The sequence below is a fragment of the Coccidioides immitis genome (genome assembly GCF_000149335.2).
Source record: "Coccidioides immitis RS genomic scaffold supercont3.6, whole genome shotgun sequence".
Taxonomy (NCBI): Eukaryota; Fungi; Ascomycota; class Eurotiomycetes; order Onygenales; family Onygenaceae; genus Coccidioides; species Coccidioides immitis.
The window spans coordinates 1,976,523-1,995,412 of record NW_004504312.1 but is presented as its reverse complement, the minus strand read 5'-3'; the positions used below and the strand labels follow the sequence as shown (position 1 = coordinate 1,995,412).

Below are 18,890 nucleotides of genomic sequence, written 5' to 3'. Positions count from 1 at the left end.
CGCATTGGGCTGCATGGGTTTGCCGTGCCGTGCCGTGGGGGTTGCATGTGGATGTGGCTTGCTTGGTCGGCTCTCTAAATCCCTGCTAGGGACATTCACTCACTAACAGCCGCACGTAAATGACCTGCTGCACAGATTCGTTGGTCTTGCACTCCGGACTGAGTCTGCTGCAGCATGCTTTGACTTGCAGATTTGCTGCAGGGACCTGATGCCATCCACGGCTCGAAAGGGTTTAGTGATTTGCAACCCCTGGAGCTTTACCGCAGAAATGATCAGAATTGATGCGATCACTGGGCTTGGTGTTGGATTAAATTCTAGAGAGTTCCGAAACAATAAAATGCCATTGATCCTATCTACGCCAGGAGCTGGACATTGGAAAGTAGAAAAAAACTAAATCATGACAATCGAAGTGGGGAAAAGAAGAACCCACGGGCATCAAGCACAAAAGTACGGAGCCGATGGGTGGGAAAGCAGAGAAAGAACCCCAGAAAGGCACAGAGGAGAAGTAACGGGTTAAAGAATTAATCAGTTTAATTGGGAGAAGAGAAAATGTGGGAATCATTGGCAAATGCAAAAGAAGCAATTCAACTCAAACAAAATGCCCAGACTATGTACCACAGAGCTGGCTTTCAGGCTCAAGAGACATTGATCAGTCCGGACATATAGCATGAAAGGAAAGGAAAATAAAAGTTCGTGAAACAAAGGCGTACGGTTAAGAGACGAAACGACATGCTTGAACAAATTATTGACCATCTCCAACAGTTGTTCTCCTCTCGGGGCGTGCTCTTCTCAAACTCTTCATCCGATTCATGAGCCCCCCGCCAATACCTCCTCCACCCGACTGACCGCTAGGCTTCGTTTCTCCAATCGCGGTGGAATCTGTCTCCAAGACGGATAGGGATTTCGGGCTGCTAACAGATCGGGGTCTCACATTGTCTTTCATTCCTCCGTCGGAAACCTCCCGGATCCTGGCTCCCTTGAGGTCATACGCTTCATCGTAATCCTGGAAGAATGGGTTCTTGTCGTTCCTTCTCGAAGGCCCGCTAACTGGAGACATCCGAAGGAGTGGCTCTGGAGATGTCACACGACCAGCACCGGCCCGAGTGTTGATTCCTCGAATTTTCTGCGCCAAGCTCTTCTTACGCTGCAGTCCAGCATTCTGCAAAGCTTGAGCTTCAGTTTCACTCTGTCGCCGTTCGATAGCAGAACGGCTTGCAGGGGCGCCCTCCAAGAAGGTAGATGTGCCAAGGCCCATACTCTCAGCGCCGTGTATCGGTTCCACTCTGGCGGTGGGATCGAATCTTTCCGGCGCACGACTGGTCTTTGAGAAATCAGCGTATCCTTCCTCGCCACGGCCATGGAATAGGTTGAGATCAATGTTAGTATTGTTAGGTCCGGCCCCGCCTAAAGCCATATTTCTTGAATCCTTGGGAAATGCCTGCATGGGGGCATTGCGAAGATTCTTGCGGTTGCGATGAGGATTGCATGCATCAAAAGGACCATCGTGATGGAACACTGGTCAAGAGTTAGTACATGCATGGCAAAAATGAGTGAGTATTGAGTGATTACAACTTCCGCCATAGACACTGGTGACATCGAGTTTGTCAATTATGTCCAGCTTGTAGCTATTATTCTTCCGCGAATGATGCCGTTCTCTATGCTTCCCATCTCGGTCTTTGTGCCTCCTTTCTCGCCGTCGTCGCTCCTCCTCCGGGTCGAGTGCCCTGGGGCGCTCCATGATAGAAGATTCTGAGTTTCTGCGGCGTCGCTCCCGTCGATGAGGTTGCTGTCGCCGGGGCTCTTGCGGGTCGGCAAAAATATCAATCAAAGGCTTCGCAGACCTTTCCGTTTGACGGAGACTTGTGTCCTCTTTGGAGGGACGCCGGGGCGGGCGCATAGGCTCTCTGCCTTTTAAGTTTCTTCCAGACGGAATATTCTCAGAATTCGGTGGAGGAGGGGGCCGTCGCTCCCTTGGTCTCGCCGGGCCGTCTAGGGAAAGATTGTCCTGCTGGCGGTTAGTTTCTGGGAAAGAGTCCCTAAAAGTGAAACTTGAAAGGTAGGGGAAACTCATGAGTGATATCTTACAAATAGCCTGGAGGCATGCTCGGCCACGTCAGAGTCTTGTTTCGAACTTTTGGTTGGCGACATGTTTCCTGCTCCCAGAGCCTGCAGAGCAAGTGCCTCTGAATCGTCGAGGAATGGATTCGTTGAAACCGGTCGAGGCCTGCTAGCTGGGGCAGCGAGTAGACCGTCAGGCGGCGACGAGGTCCTATTGCGGAAGGGATTATTGGATCCCAGGGGAACAGCTAGTCGAGGGGAGGATTGCCGACCTAAAGGGTCGCGAAGCAGGATGTGTTAATCACGTAGGTCACCTGTCTGTTGCTTACAGCATTGGGATAGTGACACAGCCAGCCCAGTTTTTATGGTTTTAAGGAATGCTGTTTCAGAAGAGGGGGAAGAGAGGAGGCCAAAGCAGCAGCCAATTTGCTTTCACATCAAATCAAAGAAAAAAGACGATACAATGCGATAGCGATGCCAAGCAGTGGAGCATTGAAGGAAGTCGATGAAGAATTAAAATTGGATTAGTTTTACAATACGTACCTGGCACAGAACGTGATGCTATATTGGACATTGTGAATGGACAGATGGGCTAGTAAAGTCGCGCGGGCGCTTGGAACCTGGAAGAGTGGGCAGTGGGAAGTTCCGGAAGGAGGTTATTTCAGGGAAATCTCCGGGATGATTCGTAATGCAACCAGTGAACTCCTGATTACCTCAGTGTCAGAAAATATCAAGTAGGGGGATGGCGACAGCCCAAATCCTGTTCTGAGACAAAAGAAGTGGATTAATTCGTCAGATGCGGGCGAAGATCCTGGCGGAAAGGAGACGAGGGGAGGCAAATCAGCAGTTGGTGCTGTTGTCGAGCAAACAAAAGTTGAAACAAAAGGGGAACACACCAACACACTTACGGGGTGTGTGAGTGCTCAGGTTGCGATGGGCATGGTGTGCTTGAACTGACGTAGGGATAGTAAAGATTTAACTGGTTGGAGCCCCTTGCCGCTGCTGAAGACAGAGAGGGTGGGCTGAAGTGAACGACGCTGGGAGTGAAGAACGAGAGTGACAGTGCTGCAGATGGCGGAAATGGCTGGCGGCAAAGAGGAGGAAGATGAAGATGAATTGAAGTCTTAACCTCGACTTCACCCTTGAAAGATGTGAAGTTAATTAAGCCGTTGATGGAAAACTGTGGGGATTCACTTTTGCTTTTGGCTTAGTCGCTTCTCGCTGCTCCGGACTTTAGCCACAGCCGCCCCCCCCGTGCATTGGCAGCGGACACAGGGGCTTCTTGTGAGCTGGAGGAAAGGAAAAGCGGACTCCGCCAGCAGCAACGTCTCCGCTGATCGACTGAAAGCACATCTAATGGAAGAACTGAACAGGAATTGGTCTGAAGAACCAAGTGGTTTTCCAATTCCACAGAGAGGCCGGGCTGCTGCTGCTGGTACTTCTGCCGATCTGGCCGCAGAGACGGGGGCCGAGTCTTGAAGTACCCGACTTTCTTCACAGTCACGCAGAAGACGCATGTACCCTGTACAGTACCAATATACCTGCCAACATAGTGCGTACATCATACGTGGCCTTCAGAACATGACAAAAAGGTCCAGAACCCTAGCGGAAAACGGCCAGATTTATACGCCACCCAGAACCTTACTGCCATGGATATACATAAACGAAGTCACAAAGGTCTTTCAGAAAAATCATATCCAGTGCACCCGCCTGCGATCGAAAACCCATTGTATCCCCCGCTTTGAAAACGCCTATTCATTCCCCTTCCCGTTCAGCTTGCACCTTCATAACACCCACGAGGACACAAACCCGGATAAGCTAGAGGCCACGGCCAAGAACCCTAGGGGTAACATTCCCAATCGAATGAGTTACTGTTCATGCCTCCCCTTCCCCGTTGTAGATCTGCTGCTGTAATACTATGCTGTACACACTTGCCTTTAGCAGTGTATACACCGTCGCGGTCTTTCGCTCCAGTAATCGCAGTGCATCGAGGGTCTCTGCTGCGGGTCGAGAAGCTAGGTGGGCAAGAGAATCGGAGAGCTGCTCGAGCAACGGTCAAAACGGTCAATAGCCCGAGTATTGGCAGAGAATCGCATTTTGGAGGACCGCCACGGGGATAAAGGTAAGTAGGCCCACTAACCTTGTTCATGTTCTCGAGCAGTTTCGTGTATTCATCGAGCACTTCCTGCTCGAGAGGTGTGAGAAGAGGATTATCCCGGAGGAGGGGGCTGATCCCAGCTGCATCCGGGGCATCATGGTGAAAACCCGAATCGTCGAGCGTGTCGGCCATGGGGGCAGCAGGTAGTTGAAATCAATCGGCAGCGGGTTGCAGGTACTCCGTACAAACGCTCCTTTGCGCTCTCCACGCTTTTGCTCAAGCCACTTTCTACACCGGCAAGCGCCACAGCTGTGGCTCACCCTGCTTCAGCTTGGCAGCCAAGCCCGATGCTTGGGAAAACAGAGAAGGTCTACGGAGTACGGAGTACTCCGTAAGTTCTTAATTTACAAGGTGTATGCGTGAAACTGTATAGCCAGTCAACCATGTCTGGTCTCCGAGGGAGCGGGAAAAAGGCCATTGACACGATTCTTAGCCCGCAGAAGATTGACGTTGCCTATCAAAAGTTCGTGAGGCCTTCGGCTGCGGCTGGCCAGACCACATATCCTTCATCGCAGCGCGATTTAAAAAACTTGGGTTTTCATTTTGATCTTAGTGATCACACTCGCCAGGTGAAACACGAACTGCCAATGTGAGCATATATCACTTCTTTCACAATTCATGCAGCTAGCACCTTTTCTGGTTCCGTCTCAATCTAATCTAATTGCTCCAACACTTCGACAGCTTGACCTGAGCTTAGCCAACATTTTGCTTGTTCCTGGATCCACGAAGATTGCCAGTGTTATTGACTGGCAAGATGCGTCTATCTTTCCATTGTTCATGCAGGCAGGCTGCTATCCAGTCTGCGAGCATGACTCATCACGTCCGCAAAGTCTGCAGATCCCTGGACTTCCAAAAGGACTCGACAAGATGAAGCCCCAAGACCAGATACAAATCAAAACCAAGTTTCGCTTGGAAGAAATGAATATGTACTACACCGCAGCCACCGGTATACATAACGAGGAGCATATGGAAGCTTTGAGGATCCCGCATCTTTCTATGCAGCAGTACCTAATTCAACAAACTGGATACCCTTGGGATGGGGATGTTATTAATCTGCGAGCAGCACTTGTTGGTATTACTACTTCTCAAGTTTGGAGCACCATATCAGCTCTACCCTGCCCTGTGTCATTTTCGGACAAAGACAGAGAGAAAGCACTTAAAGAATCATCCGAGTGGAATGAGTCTGAAGCTTTACTCACTGCGGTCAGGAATGACTTGGGAATTGACCTAGAAGGAGGTACAGAGGTTGAAAATTACGATTGGGCATCATCCCGGAACCTGCAATTTAGAAGAGAGATGTTAAGGCAGGCGGAAGTGCATGAACGTGAGGTTAGTTGGCGAAACTGGCCTTATAAGGATGATGATGACTCCTCATCCCCGCCACCTATCTTTGATTAGTCATTATTTTACGTTTCCAGGGTTAAAGGTCTCTCCAACGCAATATGGGAGAAAATAGAACGTAATACTTTGTTTTCTTTTTCTTTTCCCCCTTTCTGCTGTCATCTTCCAATTGTCATCGGAATGGAGACATTGAAGCTTGCATGGAACCAGTCTCCAAGGCGACATGGATCTAGTGACGTTAGACCTAGTCCTGAGCTTTCAATTACTTGGATAGCTCATCGACCAGCTTGATGGGACTGGTAGCGTTTCAGGTCATGGAGATAAGGGGTTATGCAGATGTTTGGTTTGCTCGTATGGGTCCATCGGAAAGCACCAGAACATTGCATTTATACATTGGAACTGGGGTGCTGGACGAGCATCGCCGGTGAGCTGAATGGTAGGCGAAACCACTTGCGAAGCGCCCCGACTCCCGAGTCCATGGCCTGCATACATATGGCTTTGACCTCAATAACTAAGATGCTTTCCACGTAAAACATGCGATCGGCATTTGGCCAAGGATCGGATCTGATAAGATCCCCAACCAACAAATTAAATTGCTTGGCGCGCAGTGGCGGGCGGAGGGTCGCGTTTGCAGCGCGTGATGCCATTGATAATGAAGATCGGTGTATACTCCGTAGCCAAAAAAGCAACTAAACACAAAACGAAATTACCACGTAGCTTACGGAGTACTTGCTAAAGCCAATCCTTCATAGTTAACCTTTCTACGAGCTGAACTGCCCGCAATGCCTCTCCCTCGAAAGCGCCGCGCGGTACAAGCCCTAGTCTCATTCTCTTCTCCATATCCATCAAACTACTAACTATAACCCTAGGACGATAGCGAATCTGACGACGAATACCAGTCCCCAGAACCTTCCAACGCCCAAAGCCGACGCCGCACCGCCGTGGACTCCTTCATTGCAAATGACTCTGACGAGGAAGACGACTCTCAACTGGGAGCAACACAGGTCCTGGGAGTCAACCCAATGGTCAAGAAGATGGTTAGATTAGCGTTGGCCAGCGAATACTCCCGGCAGGTCATCCGGCGAAATGATATCAGCCAAAAGGTCCTCGGCGAAGGGTCAAGACAGTTCAAGCCCGCTTTTGCTGGAGCACAAGACGTGCTCAAGAATGTATTCGGGATGCAGATGATAGAGCAGCCAATGAAGGATAGACTGACGGTCAGTCAGCGAAGAGGTAATGGCTCTCTCCTCCTTTCTCTTGCCCTGCTACCCTCTTAATAATTCCTCCTTGAAATTCTTAAGCCCAGACTTAAAAGGACCAAGAATTCTAATCAAGACCAAACACAGCTGCCCAACGCGTTGACAAACCCTCCTCATCCTCAAAATCCTGGACCCTTGTCTCCACCCTCCCACCCGAATACCGTATCCCCGAAATCCTCCCGCCCACCAAAGCCCCTTCATCTGCCACTGAAAGCAGCTACGTCGCTCTCTACACCTTCATAATATCACTCATCACCCTGTCCGGCGGCTCCCTCGCAGAGCAAAAGCTCGACCGATACCTCCGCCGCGTCAACGCAGACACCTACACCCCACTCGATCGCACAGAGAAGCTCCTCGCCCGCCTCTGTAAGGACGGGTATCTAGTGCGAAACCGCGACGTCGACGGGGGTGAAGAGGTTGTCGAGTACCTTGTGGGTCCCAGGGGGAAGATCGAGGTGGGCACCGAGGGAGTGGCGGGCCTGACGAGGGAGGTCTATGGATATGGGAGGGTTAATCGGGCACGCGGACAGGATGATGATGGTGATGATGACGAAGCGATGGAGGAGTTTGAACAACGGCTTCGTCGGAGTCTAGGGTTCTCGGATATGGGAACATCCCGTGGTGCACAGGAGCGAGGGGAGGCAGCGAGTCAAAGTGGTCAGCCTGCTCGGCGATCGAGGAGAATTACGAATATAGAAGATGGTGACGATGGTGACGACTAACGCTACTAGATAATTACATGCAGCCCACATATATAATGATACCTTTATGAAGATAAAGCGCGCACTGCTAAATGTGGGCGATGCGGGTTTGACCCCTTGGAATCCGGTCCACATTACACTTTTGATCGAATATCTGATATGTTAGGCGTGCCTAAGGCCTTGGGTTAAGATTCGCTTCGGAGGGGAAGAAGACTAAAGGCGAATATTAAGGCCGTATGAGTGACAGATGTAAGTGGAGTCCCTTCGGGTTCTCCCTGGGGGGTTGGTATTCGGCGCGATCTATCCTAATACAAAACTGACACTTTATTTATACCTCTGATTTAATAAGTAGTTTATGCGGAGCTAGGATAAAAATATGCCCGTAATTGTCAAACTTGCAAAGGATATTTAAGAAAAAGTAAAAGAGATGCAACACTGGGTTCTTGGAGATAAAAAGGCCATAACATTCCTGGGAGATTTTGGCTACTACCCGTAGCAAATCGATCTGGTCCAGTACTCGTTTTTCTTTCCTTGTCTTTTTTTATTGTCTTGCTTTTCGAATCTTCCAGGCCTCATGTGTTCGCCGAACACCATGCCATGCTCATGTTGAAAGTAAAAGACGTCGTATCATCATATAAAATCAAAGTCAAATTTGAATATTCACTGCTTCCTGACTGTGGGGAAGAAGAAGGAATTGTTTTCTGTAAAGCGCGGGGGGATCAGATGGAGCCTGACATATGAAACCCGTGCATTTCACCCAAAAATTGCTTTTTCACCCACCGTCGCTGCCACTCGTCCCATCATCCGAATCCTCGTCTTGGCCCTCGTGCTCCACTCCCTCCTGGAGGGCATACTCTGCCTTTTGCAATGCAAGCTTGACCTCCTTGTATTGAGGGATTGTGAAGTCAACGGGCTTCTTCCCGGCCTTGTTTCGGACTCTGGGGTCACAGCCAGCTTCAAGCATCATTTTGACCATTGCCAGACCAAGCTTGATATCCTCTTCGTTGGCATAGCGAACGGCCAGATGCAGAGGAGTGTCTTTCTCAATTCGATTCTGGGGATCACACTCGAAACCCTCTACATCGAAAAGCCAATCCATCGCGTCATCTACGTCAAGAAGAACAAGTAATTAGTCTATAACCCTGGTTGAAGAAGTTGGGGCACAACACAGTGTGAGAGAAACTGTGGTTACAATGACTTACAGCTGCCGTACATAGCACAGATATGAAGAGCATAATTGCCCATGGAGTCTGTGATATCGTTGAAGAATGCTGCAATTTCTTCCTTGGACTTGCTTGCGAAATTGTCGTTCACCACCTCTTCCAGCAAATGAGGCTGATCACGTCGGCAAGCCTCGACGACAAGCTCCTTTGGAAAGGCGCCCTTGCCGAAGGATTCAAGTCAGCATTGTCAGGGCGGTAGGGAGAGAAGCGCACTCACATCTTCGTCAGCCATTTTGCTCGCTTTACGCTCAGGGTTCAATATGTAGAAGGCTGATTGATGCGCAGTTGAGAATGAAAGGAAAAAACAAAAGCCGCGAGGTGATCAAACGGTGAACCCAAGCGCTAATCCAGCGGACAAACGTCGATCGAATGAGGAAACAGAGGGAAGAAGCGCTCTGGAGAAAGGATCGCGCAGAACTGGTGGGAAATGACCCGATTACAACGACAGATGACCGGAAAGGCGGGGTTCCGGTTATTCGAGCTCAAAATGAGGGGGCTAATCAAACATTTGATGGACGGTAACGATATGCGAAAAACAACAGTATCCAAAAGAAAATCGGGCGCCTAGAGCTGTCAGGTGTCCGGAGAGCAGCACCCAAGAGGTATTTGTTGACAGTCTCGATACGGCGATGATGATGCACACAGGATAGCGGGACAGGAACGGGCGCTTATCATAGGCGGGATTAATGATATTCCGATAATGTCCCACATGCACGTGAAATATCCGCGTTTAATTAGGTTATACATAATTAGGCGCGCGGCACATGGAAACCCCACCACGGACACCCTGGTACGCGTATTTGAACAGGCTGAAGAGAAAACAACTGTTAACAAAGAGTGAACAGGGTAGGAAAGTCATGATGCTGGCTCTTTGATTTTTGGCCTCTTGAAAATGAAATTGATCATTCCTTTGGTGGAACTGGGACTTGGTCGTGAATAGCACAGTGCCTAGGAACCCTTGCCGAAATGCCGCTCACCTGTGAGCCGTCTGCTCCCTTCCACCAAGAAACAAAAAATTCCGCTTCGGACGAGGATGGCTCTGCTAACGGGTTTCCAGTTTGTCCAAACTGCAGCAATGCGTTGACCATATCCAAAGGGCCCCCAACGTCGCAGTATCCTCTCGGGGTTAATCGCTTCGAATGCCGTACCTGTCCTTACCAGTACGTCCTGGACCGGACATATTTCGAACGAACGGAAATGAAACGGAAGGAGGTAGCAGACGTGATGGGAGGAAAGGATGAATGGAAGAACGCTGATAGCATGGCGAGTGAGTGGCTCATGTGTCCTATGTGACGAGATGACTCGACGCCGACTGATTACTCCACGCTGTGAAGCTCAATGCCCGGCGGAAGGCTGCGACGGCGACCGTGCTTTCTTTTATCAGCTACAGATCCGCAGTGCGGACGAACCTATGACAACTTTCCTTAAAGTACGGATTCTTCCCTCTGAATTACGCATTCGCTGCACCCCTGCTGACATGAAGACTCCAGTGCACTACCTGCGGAGCTCGCTGGAGGGAAAACTGAACAAAACTCCTCTCTTCCGATGCCGTCTTTACACGGGGGGTTTACCTTGCGACCGATTTTGAGACGATCACCTGCTCAAGGTTTGCGCATTACTCATACTTCGTGTCATCGCGGTAGAGGCAACCATTGGATCGCAGCAACTGTGTTAGGACTCAACCTATAAGAGTCATCAGGTGTGATGATAGATGCCTAGTACGGAGTAACTACAGAAGTTTGGGCGTGGAATTAGGTGACCTTCACATGAACCAACCAAGAATTCTAGTCCCGCCACATCCTTATTTTCGAGAGCTGTCTTGCGATTGGAAGAACGTCAGGCGAGAATGTAAGCTTTATGGCAGGGTGAAAGACGTGGCAGATCGTGTGGCAAGCAATTCGAGTGTAAAAAAAAAAAAATTCTATCGCTTTTTTTGATAGGGTCGAGATTTAAGGTAGCCATACATACGGAGTACATTTTGGGTAGTGGGTAAACGTTTCAAAGACGAGCGGAGTCTGCATTTTGGTCGCGGATCTCCGGGAAAACCTTGAGGGGTAGATTTTGAAGAGGAAGCGCCACCAAATGTCAGGCCCTGCGGCCATGGGATCAGCATTTGATCTTGGCCCAGGCCGTCCGGGAGAGAGGGAAGAGAGGGCGAGACAGACCCCTTGCGTTGCCCCTCAATTCCGGTCACCGCCCGTCAAGAGAGAGAGCCAATGTGTGCGAGTCGGTGTAGGGAGGGAGGCCGTTGCTGGGCACGAATTTGAACCTCGTTGCAGGCCGCAAGGTGCGGCGCTGTTAAGGGAGAAGCCCACAGTTGAATCAGAATTTTCATCGTGATGGTGGGGCGGATTTGCCCCTCCTTGCTCTGATAAGCCCAAAGGGGGATAGCGGTGTCGCCTCGGGCCCACTATGCCTATTCGAGTAAGGTTTCGCCTCCTGTTGTGCTTCGGTTGACCCCTCCATACAAAAACCCCTCTCTCTCTTCCTTTTCCACACAAATTTTTTTTTCCTTTTTTTTTCTTCCTCTCCCCGTCTGCTTCAGTGAGTATCATCCCCCTCCCTATATATTTCCATCCTCCCATCGTCCTTCCATCTCACTAACATCTATCTCAGCACCTCTACGCACTGTGGCCGTAGTATCTGAGCATTCGTTCTGATTTCTTCTAGCATCTTCCAAAGAGCTACAAGACTTCAAATCTTTTTTTTTCTTTTCAAAAAAAATCACACACATCCTTCACAATGGGGTAAGTGGGATTGCATCCCGTCAGTCCATGATCTCGAAGGACGGTTTAACTGATGAGTTTGTTTCTACAGTAAGGAAGAGAAGACACACATCAACTTGGTCGTCATCGGCCACGTCGACTCCGGCAAGTCGACCACCACCGGTAAGTCGACACCACGCGTCTCAGCGACGACAACCGCAACAACAACAACAACAACAACAACAAAGGGCTTTTTGCTTACAAACAATTGCTACAGGTCACTTGATCTACAAGTGCGGTGGTATTGACAACCGTACCATTGAAAAGTTCGAGAAGGTAAGCGCCTCATTCTCGCTGTTATGAAGACCCCTTGTGTGTTGCGTCGCCGTGTTTTTTGGTGGGGTAATTCGGCCGAAGCGAGGGCTACGTCGAAAATTACCCCACCACAATGGCGAACACCCCGGAAAAACACCAGTTTTTCATCGTTGGGCACAACTGCAATTTCGACCAATCATGTTGCAGGCCTCCTGATCTTCCACCTTGAAACTTCTAGACGTTGTCGGTTACTGATGTTGTTCTCCCGTAGGAAGCCGAAGAGTTGGGCAAGAAGTCCTTCAAATATGCCTGGGTTCTTGACAAACTAAAGGCCGAGCGTGAGCGTGGTATCACCATCGATATCGCCCTCTGGAAGTTCGAGACCCCCAAGTACCACGTCACTGTCATCGGTATGTCCAGGCACCGTCTTAAAGTTGTTGCGTTGTCGTACGAGCTAATAAGTGTCTAGATGCCCCTGGCCATCGTGACTTCATCAAGAACATGATTACTGGTACCTCCCAGGCTGATTGCGCTATCCTTATCATTGCTGCCGGTACTGGTGAGTTCGAAGCTGGTATCTCCAAGGATGGCCAGACCCGTGAGCACGCTCTGCTTGCCTTCACTCTCGGTGTGAAGCAGCTCATCGTCGCTATCAACAAGATGGACAGCACCAACTGGTCCGAGCCTCGTTTCAACGAAATCGTCAAGGAAGTCTCCAACTTCATCAAGAAGGTCGGATACAACCCCAAGGCTGTTCCATTCGTCCCCATCTCTGGTTTCGAAGGTGACAACATGATTCAACCCTCCACCAACGCTCCTTGGTACAAGGGCTGGAACAAGGAGACCGCCTCTGGCAAGCACTCTGGCAAGACCCTCCTCGACGCCATTGATGCCATCGACCCCCCAACCCGCCCCACCGAGAAGCCCCTCCGTCTCCCACTTCAGGATGTGTACAAGATCTCTGGTATCGGAACAGTCCCAGTCGGCCGTGTCGAAACCGGTGTTATCAAGCCTGGTATGGTTGTGACCTTCGCTCCTTCCAACGTCACCACTGAAGTCAAGTCCGTCGAAATGCACCACCAGCAGCTCACCCAGGGTAACCCTGGTGACAACGTTGGCTTCAACGTCAAGAACGTCTCTGTCAAGGAAGTCCGCCGCGGTAACGTCGCTGGTGACTCCAAGAACGACCCACCAAAGGGCTGCGACTCCTTCAACGCCCAGGTCATCGTCCTCAACCACCCTGGTCAAGTCGGTGCTGGTTATGCCCCAGTCCTTGACTGCCACACTGCCCACATTGCTTGCAAGTTCTCCGAGCTCCTCGAGAAGATCGACCGCCGTACCGGTAAATCCGTTGAGAACAACCCCAAGTTCATCAAGTCTGGTGATGCCGCTATCGTCAAGATGGTTCCATCCAAGCCCATGTGCGTTGAGGCTTTCACTGACTACCCACCTCTCGGTCGTTTCGCCGTCCGTGACATGAGACAGACTGTAAGTTCACCGTTACTTAACTCTATCTACTGTCCTTTGCTAATCTATTTCTTCACAGGTCGCTGTCGGTGTCATCAAGTCCGTTGAGAAGTCTGAGAAGACTGGTGGCAAGGTCACCAAGGCTGCTCAGAAGGCTGCTAAGAAATAATTTGGTGCGATCCACTGATATGCTTCCTCGGGGTGAGATTTGGAGTTGTGGTGAATCAATGGAGGTCTTATCATCCATAATAAGGATATTGTAGCCGGCCTCCTCGAATCAAAACGCTCGAATTTTAGATCCCTGGTAATAAAAATTAACGACTTTAACGGTTCATGATGATTTTCTCTCTTTTCTCGTGATTGTAAATGCATTTCCACTATTATATAAAACTTCGAACTGGGTTCGTGATTTCGCGTTGGAAGGACACGGAGCTTGAGATTCAAAGCCGAACCCACTAGCATCACTAGTCCCCGCCTCCTAGGCTAACTAACTAGTTAACTAGCTTGGTTGAAGTAAGCTCAGCCCTGTTTTCCTGCCAAGGTCGAGAGACACGCTGCGTAGCGACGGAGGACGCGATGCAGTTGAGTCTCGTTGCAGGGAAGATTAATGTGGTTTGCAACACTTTCACAGAATCACCACCGGCCTCCCGCGAGCGAAGGCGGGGAGGAGGATAAAGCTTGCAACATCATTCCAGGTAACTACCAGAAGGCCTGTCTCCGCTGACGCCTACATCTCCACGCTTGTAAACTAGCTCTGCTTTTGGCTCCAACGGTCATCATAGTTATTTCCGCGCCACCGATTCGTACTAAGTGAACCCCTTTATCCCGGGTGACTCGAACGACCAGTCAACCAACCCAACCCTGTCACGGCTCGGCCACCAACTGGCGGCTTCTGATACCCAGGACCTGTGTTTTCGGATCCTTTTTGCATTGAGCAATGGCTTTCTGGCTCCAAGCAAATATAATCCTCTGTGATCACAACAAATAACTGTGACCGTTGGCGGGTTCACATTGTCTGCAACATACTCTGTATACTGGCTTTCTATTTCCTCAAAGTTTCCATATGACTCTTATCAGTTGAGTCACTGAGCTACTATGGAAGAAAGACCCCATTACTGCATGTCTGCAACCCACCTGCCTGGACATCCAGGATATTAGCCCTTCTTAGTTGCATGTCAGTGTTATTAACTAGTGGGAGTGGCTCGCTGCTGCCTTGGGGTTGTCCCCCAGGAATATCCCAGCCAGTCGATCAGCCGCTTAAAATGTGCCGATATATATACTGCGCAGTTCCTCTGCCAGGCCTCTGTGAGGGGAATGTGATCCTCCTTCCTTTCTGCTTGTTCTTCTTCTTTCTTTACATCCAGATTATTATATTCTTCACATTGCTGTGGTCACTGGCTTCAGGCAATGCTATGAGTTTCATTGGATTCTTTTACCGTGTATATATTCCCTTTGCTCTCTTTCTCTTTAACCTTCTTTCTCCTCTAAGGAGTTTTGCTCCCCTACCCCTTAGAGCAAGATGACTTTTATAGCCTCTGCCGACAGTGAAACCAGCACGCAGCAAGCCGTACAGGATCCAGACGAGTTCTTTTCATCGCCTGTGGATATTGAGGGGGGCACCGACCCGGATTGCTTGGTACAATGCCGGATATGTCTTGATGATGTGTTGACAACTAAGACGGTGCAACCTTGTAGGCAGTGTTCGACGTCATATTGCGATTCTTGCCTTCGCAAATGGTTCCTCGAGGCATGCGACGAAGAGTCTAAAATGCCTCCAAAATGCTGTTGTGCACTCAATGCCGGCTTGGCCAGGAAATACCTATGTCATGAAGAGTTACAGTTGTTTGTGGAGAAATACGATGAAGTTAGAACGACGAACAGGGTATATTGCCCTGTTTCGAGGTGCTCTGCATTTATCTCGTACAATCTCTTCCCAATAGATGCTCGGCCTCTGGAGTACAACTATCCCGACTTGATAAAAAAGGGGAAAGCATCGAACGGAACTGCGTCATCTATTCAACCAGCAACTGCCAAGGAAGCCTCACATCCTTCGGAGGATCGCAAGAATTTATCAGATCCTAACGCCGAAAAGATATCACTGGTTCCAGAAGCGGTGGCCTCTCCAACCGTCGCATGTCCTAAATGCGCAGTGCCGATTTGTTGCGTATGCAAACAACTCGCACATCCAGGTAGCCCATGTCCAACTTCCAAAGAGGACACGGAGCTCGAGGAAGTGCTGCAAAAATTCAAGATAAAGCGCTGTCCAAAATGCGGGAGAGGCATCCGCAAGATGTACGGCTGCCCCAAGATGGCCTGCATATGCGGCTACAACTGGTGCTGGCTCTGCGGGCGACCAACTCAGATTTGCGGAAATAGGGAGAGTCAGTGTTCTCGTCCTGACACAAGTGACGAAGACGAGAAGACCGAAACTGATCTTGATTCCGGTGGAGACCAAGAATGGGAGGAGTCTGGGTACGATTTCGGTTCAGAACCCGAACAGGGCGCGCCCGAGCCGTGGGGATGCCGCCATTGTTATATAATAGGGGAAAAGTGTTGGGCAGGGATTGAAGTAGCTTGTGAGCTGTGCTGGAAGGGAGTGTTAATACTTGATGATCCGAAAGGGGACCGATGCGGTGGCGAGCCTTCGAACTCAAGAGGGCGTGGAACTGATGAATCTACAGATGAGGAGACGCCGCGGCACAAGACGATTATTTTGCAATGTTCTTTTTGCGAGCAAATGGTCTGTGAAGACTGCTACGAAGCCACTGTGGTCTTTGGGCCGTGATGGCACCATCCAAAGCTCAGAATATCCAGATAGAAGTATTTTGAAGCGTTTTGATACCTAGTTGTATCCGAGATCGTCCGGCGTTAGGACTAGGCGGTGCATTAACAAACATTTATCCAGCGATTCTTGCTATATTATTTCATGCATTTAGCTATCTCCTGAGTTTGACCGAATATAGTTATAGCTCTCGTTCGTTCGTACTCTGTACACCGAAGTGCTTGCTGCTGTCAGCTTGATGCAAACAGTGCAAACCGGCGCAGTCTCATGTCATCACTTCCCGCGTCTCTCGAGTTCCAGGCCAGCAAGGGCTCGTCAGTTGAGCTGATCAAACCCCCCTCCGCTGATAATCGTTGAGAAACGAGAGTCAGATCCTACCGGGCCATTCCACCATGTCCTCGCATCTCCCCATCCGCCGCACTCTGTGCCAGTGCGTCCGATCAAACCCGGGGTCCGCCTTACGACACTTCCCACAGCGTCAGCAAACTCGGCTCCTATCCTCGTCACGATCACTCCGGGCCGCCGCAAATCCGTTACGAAATGCCTCACGCTCCGGGCGCAAGAGCCACACGGAGTATAAGCGGTCAATTGTCCTATCCGCTGCCGGGATGGCTTCGTGCGCAGTGGCCATGTTCGGGGTGATCAACATCTATTTCCCGCAAGGAGTGCAAAAGGATGATAGCAAAGATGGCATAGATAACGGGGCCATAAAGCTTGACGGCCCACCGGGATTGGCTCCAAAGGACGATTCAACGGTGATAATCGACGGCGTCGAGCAGGTCTCCACGGGGAATTCGACGATCCCACATTTCCCGAAATCGATCCGACTACCTGCGTCTTTAGACTCGCCCGACTCACGTCGCCAATCCGCCCGGACCCCCGGTGAGGAAATCAAAAAGAGTGGCGAGAAGGAAGAAGATTACTACCTTCTTGGCTTGGGTATTCGCACCGTGTCATTTCTCAATATCCAGGTCTATGTTGTAGGTTTCTACATCGCAGCTTCAGACATGGCGACGCTGCAGCAACGTCTGGTTCGAGAAGCAGCCTCGCCATCTATAAGCGGAGTCCCCAACGAAACTGCCGTGACAGCAACCTCGTTGGTGCCAAAGGAACGAGAGGATTTGAAAAAGGCACTTCTTGACCCCGAACAGGGAGAGGAAGTGTGGAATCAAATTCTCAAGGAAGGCGGGATACGAACGGCCATAAGGATCGTTCCCACGCGGAATACGGATTTCTTACATCTACGCGACGGATGGGTGCGGGCGATTACCGGTCGTGCGCAGAGGGCTAATGTCAGAGCGAAAGCACTTGCTACGAAGGAACATGATGCACATCCACAATCTGAGTTTGCGGATGATTCGTTTGGCGAGGCGATGGGTGATTTCAAGGCGCTGTTGGGTGGTGGCGGCGGCGGACGCAAGAGTGTGCCAAAGGGCCAGACATTGCTTCTCCTCCGGGACAAAGTAGGCGCGCTGGAGATCTTGTATCAACCGGGGGATGCGAAACCGAGTGTTTGGCTGGGCGAAGTTCTAGATGAGCGGATCAGCAGGCTCTTGTGGCTGCAGTATCTGGCTGGCAAGGTGGTGGCCAGTGACGGAGCGAGGAGGGCCATCATCGATGGAGTTATGGGGATTGTTGAGCGACCAGTGGGAACGGTCGAGCAAATGGTTGCGTGATTGTCGGGGTTCAAGACAAGAGAGGACTTAATGTGGACCTCTCCTTTTCATAAGTGCTGCATGCTTCTTGAGGTCCCTATCGGCTTCTTTTGTTTTTTTTTTCCATTTTTGGATGCAGCTTACTGTGTATTATACTATTACGTTTATAAGATCTGACGATACTCGCCTCAGCATTGGTTTCCGCAAGTTAGTTGCATCTGGTATGCTTTGATATATCTGATCAATCAACGGACATCTGTGGAAAATGAAGTCAAGCGGCAGCGTGTGGCGAGAAACGAATGTCACGCAGAACCCATTGGCCATTTCAAATCAGAAGAGCTTCGTAATTATGGAAAGCAAAGACATAACAAATAACCATATGATGCTTCTTTATTATCACATCAGCAGCAATCTAACAGCTACTGCTATCTGTACAAGGGAGTATCACACGATTTACTTTCCGGGGATTTCGGGATTTCCTCATGCCTGCAACGCACCAGCAGCCTTGAGCAAAGCCGGCAATTCAGACTTGCGGGCTTGCAAGTCAGAGTTTCCACCGATGTGCTTGTGGTCGATGAAGATGTTGGGAACGGTGCGCTGGTTGGTGATCTCCTCGAGAGCGGCTTGGATAGCGGCGCCATCATCTGGATGAATTAAAGAGTGTGAAATTAGCACCAAAGTACTCCGTATGCCATAGAACAATCACACCGTAAAGACGAAATGGAATTCCGGGGGAAGGGAGAGGAAAAGAAAAGAAAAGGATAAGAAAAAAAAAGGAAAAGAAAACTCACCGACTTGGTCTAATTCCATGGTGAAGTACTTGGCCCCTTCGGACGACAGCAGGGACTTGGTGGCCTTGCAGTATGGGCAGTAGGATTTGGAGAAGACAACTAATGTTCGTCGCGGAAGAGTTAGTTCGATGCATATACAAAGAGGAGGGTAGGAAGACGCACCGACGGCGTTGTCCGCGATGATGGTTTGGGCCTTTTGCTTTGCGGCGCTCATGGCTGCGGGATTTGGTCCGGCGAACGAGCCGAACAATCGACGGAGTATGGAAGCAATGGTGGGCGAGCGGTGCTGAAGCGTTAAGGGAGATTGGAGTGCAAGGTATATATATATATATATATATATGTAGCGGATCAGATGGATGTGGTGTGGAGCGGGGATGAAGATGACGAGGGGGGTGTTCGAGGTGGTTGATTTCAAATGAAGCGGGCTGGATTTAA

General features: G+C 50.1%; 11 protein-coding genes across 11 annotated transcripts; 6 read left to right on the top strand and 5 right to left on the bottom strand.

Annotated features, from left to right (window-relative positions):
- Positions 1 to 321: 321 nt before the first annotated feature.
- On the bottom strand, positions 322 to 3,128 carry CIMG_03713 (uncharacterized protein). The gene is made up of 5 exons (XM_001244271.2): positions 2,955 to 3,128; positions 2,602 to 2,869; positions 2,086 to 2,330; positions 1,573 to 2,005; positions 322 to 1,515 (listed from the first exon to the last, which is right to left on the bottom strand). The coding sequence occupies exons 2-5, from the start codon at positions 2,630 to 2,632 to the stop codon at positions 743 to 745; spliced, it is 1,482 nt and encodes a 493-aa protein (XP_001244272.2). The 5' UTR covers positions 2,633 to 2,869; positions 2,955 to 3,128; the 3' UTR covers positions 322 to 742.
- A 120-nt stretch (positions 3,129 to 3,248) lies between these two features.
- CIMG_13735 (DASH complex subunit DAD3) lies at positions 3,249 to 3,623 on the bottom strand (the record flags this gene model as incomplete). Its single annotated transcript, XM_004446335.1, has 1 exon — positions 3,249 to 3,623. One exon carries the CDS (start codon positions 3,621 to 3,623, stop codon positions 3,249 to 3,251), a length of 375 nt encoding a protein of 124 aa, XP_004446392.1.
- Positions 3,624 to 3,933: 310 nt separating this feature from the next.
- On the bottom strand, positions 3,934 to 4,348 carry CIMG_03712 (DASH complex subunit DAD3; the record flags this gene model as incomplete). The annotated part of the gene is made up of 2 exons (XM_012358207.1): positions 3,934 to 4,098; positions 4,199 to 4,348. The coding sequence occupies 2 exons, from the start codon at positions 4,346 to 4,348 to the stop codon at positions 3,934 to 3,936; spliced, it is 315 nt and encodes a 104-aa protein (XP_012213630.1).
- Positions 4,349 to 4,599: 251 nt separating this feature from the next.
- CIMG_11172 (uncharacterized protein) lies at positions 4,600 to 5,614 on the top strand (the record flags this gene model as incomplete). The annotated part of the gene is made up of 2 exons (XM_012358266.1): positions 4,600 to 4,785; positions 4,841 to 5,614. The coding sequence occupies 2 exons, from the start codon at positions 4,600 to 4,602 to the stop codon at positions 5,612 to 5,614; spliced, it is 960 nt and encodes a 319-aa protein (XP_012213689.1).
- Positions 5,615 to 6,334: 720 nt separating this feature from the next.
- CIMG_11171 (uncharacterized protein) lies at positions 6,335 to 7,638 on the top strand. The gene is made up of 3 exons (XM_012358265.1): positions 6,335 to 6,366; positions 6,427 to 6,790; positions 6,904 to 7,638. The coding sequence occupies exons 1-3, from the start codon at positions 6,340 to 6,342 to the stop codon at positions 7,536 to 7,538; spliced, it is 1,026 nt and encodes a 341-aa protein (XP_012213688.1). The 5' UTR covers positions 6,335 to 6,339; the 3' UTR covers positions 7,539 to 7,638.
- Positions 7,639 to 7,820: 182 nt separating this feature from the next.
- On the bottom strand, positions 7,821 to 9,360 carry CIMG_03710 (ankyrin repeat protein). Its single transcript, XM_001244268.2, has 3 exons — positions 8,958 to 9,360; positions 8,720 to 8,900; positions 7,821 to 8,624 (listed from the first exon to the last, which is right to left on the bottom strand). The coding sequence occupies exons 1-3, from the start codon at positions 8,970 to 8,972 to the stop codon at positions 8,290 to 8,292; spliced, it is 531 nt and encodes a 176-aa protein (XP_001244269.1). The 5' UTR covers positions 8,973 to 9,360; the 3' UTR covers positions 7,821 to 8,289.
- A 207-nt stretch (positions 9,361 to 9,567) lies between these two features.
- CIMG_03709 (RNA polymerase III subunit C11) lies at positions 9,568 to 10,748 on the top strand. The gene is made up of 4 exons (XM_001244267.2): positions 9,568 to 9,719; positions 9,798 to 10,007; positions 10,075 to 10,169; positions 10,231 to 10,748. The coding sequence occupies exons 1-4, from the start codon at positions 9,707 to 9,709 to the stop codon at positions 10,264 to 10,266; spliced, it is 354 nt and encodes a 117-aa protein (XP_001244268.1). The 5' UTR covers positions 9,568 to 9,706; the 3' UTR covers positions 10,267 to 10,748.
- Positions 10,749 to 11,482: 734 nt separating this feature from the next.
- Positions 11,483 to 13,563, top strand: CIMG_03708 (elongation factor 1-alpha; the record flags this gene model as incomplete). The annotated part of the gene is made up of 6 exons (XM_001244266.2): positions 11,483 to 11,487; positions 11,558 to 11,628; positions 11,723 to 11,781; positions 12,032 to 12,170; positions 12,230 to 13,248; positions 13,307 to 13,563. The coding sequence occupies 6 exons, from the start codon at positions 11,483 to 11,485 to the stop codon at positions 13,394 to 13,396; spliced, it is 1,383 nt and encodes a 460-aa protein (XP_001244267.1). The 3' UTR covers positions 13,397 to 13,563.
- Positions 13,564 to 14,060: 497 nt separating this feature from the next.
- On the top strand, positions 14,061 to 16,164 carry CIMG_03707 (uncharacterized protein). Its single transcript, XM_001244265.2, has one exon. The coding sequence runs from the start codon at positions 14,747 to 14,749 to the stop codon at positions 16,010 to 16,012; it is 1,266 nt and encodes a 421-aa protein (XP_001244266.2). The 5' UTR covers positions 14,061 to 14,746; the 3' UTR covers positions 16,013 to 16,164.
- A 156-nt stretch (positions 16,165 to 16,320) lies between these two features.
- CIMG_03706 (uncharacterized protein) lies at positions 16,321 to 17,994 on the top strand. The gene has a single exon (XM_001244264.2). It carries the CDS (start codon positions 16,402 to 16,404, stop codon positions 17,683 to 17,685), a length of 1,284 nt encoding a protein of 427 aa, XP_001244265.1. The 5' UTR covers positions 16,321 to 16,401; the 3' UTR covers positions 17,686 to 17,994.
- A 38-nt stretch (positions 17,995 to 18,032) lies between these two features.
- CIMG_13734 (glutaredoxin) lies at positions 18,033 to 18,809 on the bottom strand. Its single transcript, XM_001244263.2, has 3 exons — positions 18,618 to 18,809; positions 18,456 to 18,554; positions 18,033 to 18,308 (listed from the first exon to the last, which is right to left on the bottom strand). Exons 1-3 carry the CDS (start codon positions 18,667 to 18,669, stop codon positions 18,145 to 18,147), a joined length of 315 nt encoding a protein of 104 aa, XP_001244264.1. The 5' UTR covers positions 18,670 to 18,809; the 3' UTR covers positions 18,033 to 18,144.
- Between the last annotated feature and the right edge of the window lie 81 nt (positions 18,810 to 18,890).

Excerpts from the sequence above, each read along its gene's own strand:
- CIMG_03709 (XM_001244267.2), top strand. Across the intron at positions 10,008-10,074 it reads GAACGCTGATAGCATGGCGA|CTCAATGCCCGGCGGAAGGC; the intron begins GTGAGTGGCTCA and ends CACGCTGTGAAG. Across the intron at positions 10,170-10,230 it reads CTATGACAACTTTCCTTAAA|TGCACTACCTGCGGAGCTCG; the intron begins GTACGGATTCTT and ends TGAAGACTCCAG.
- CIMG_03707 (XM_001244265.2), top strand. The coding sequence starts at position 14,747 with ATGACTTTTATAGCCTCTGCCGACAGTGAAACCAGCACGCAGCAAGCC.
- CIMG_03706 (XM_001244264.2), top strand. The coding sequence starts at position 16,402 with ATGTCCTCGCATCTCCCCATCCGCCGCACTCTGTGCCAGTGCGTCCGA.
- CIMG_03713 (XM_001244271.2), bottom strand. The coding sequence starts at position 2,632 with ATGTCCAATATAGCATCACGTTCTGTGCCAG. Across the intron at positions 2,331-2,601 it reads AGCATCACGTTCTGTGCCAG|GTCGGCAATCCTCCCCTCGA; the intron begins GTACGTATTGTA and ends GCGACCCTTTAG. Across the intron at positions 1,516-1,572 it reads CACCAGTGTCTATGGCGGAA|TGTTCCATCACGATGGTCCT; the intron begins GTTGTAATCACT and ends ACTCTTGACCAG.
- CIMG_11171 (XM_012358265.1), top strand. The coding sequence starts at position 6,340 with ATGCCTCTCCCTCGAAAGCGCCGCGCG. Across the intron at positions 6,367-6,426 it reads TCCCTCGAAAGCGCCGCGCG|GACGATAGCGAATCTGACGA; the intron begins GTACAAGCCCTA and ends CTATAACCCTAG. Across the intron at positions 6,791-6,903 it reads GACGGTCAGTCAGCGAAGAG|CTGCCCAACGCGTTGACAAA; the intron begins GTAATGGCTCTC and ends GACCAAACACAG.
- CIMG_03710 (XM_001244268.2), bottom strand. Across the intron at positions 8,625-8,719 it reads CTGTGCTATGTACGGCAGCT|ATGACGCGATGGATTGGCTT; the intron begins GTAAGTCATTGT and ends TTCTTGACGTAG.
- CIMG_13734 (XM_001244263.2), bottom strand. The coding sequence starts at position 18,669 with ATGAGCGCCGCAAAGCAAAAGGCCCAAACCATCATCGCGGACAACGCC. Across the intron at positions 18,555-18,617 it reads CATCGCGGACAACGCCGTCG|TTGTCTTCTCCAAATCCTAC; the intron begins GTGCGTCTTCCT and ends GACGAACATTAG. Across the intron at positions 18,309-18,455 it reads CATGGAATTAGACCAAGTCG|ATGATGGCGCCGCTATCCAA; the intron begins GTGAGTTTTCTT and ends TAATTCATCCAG.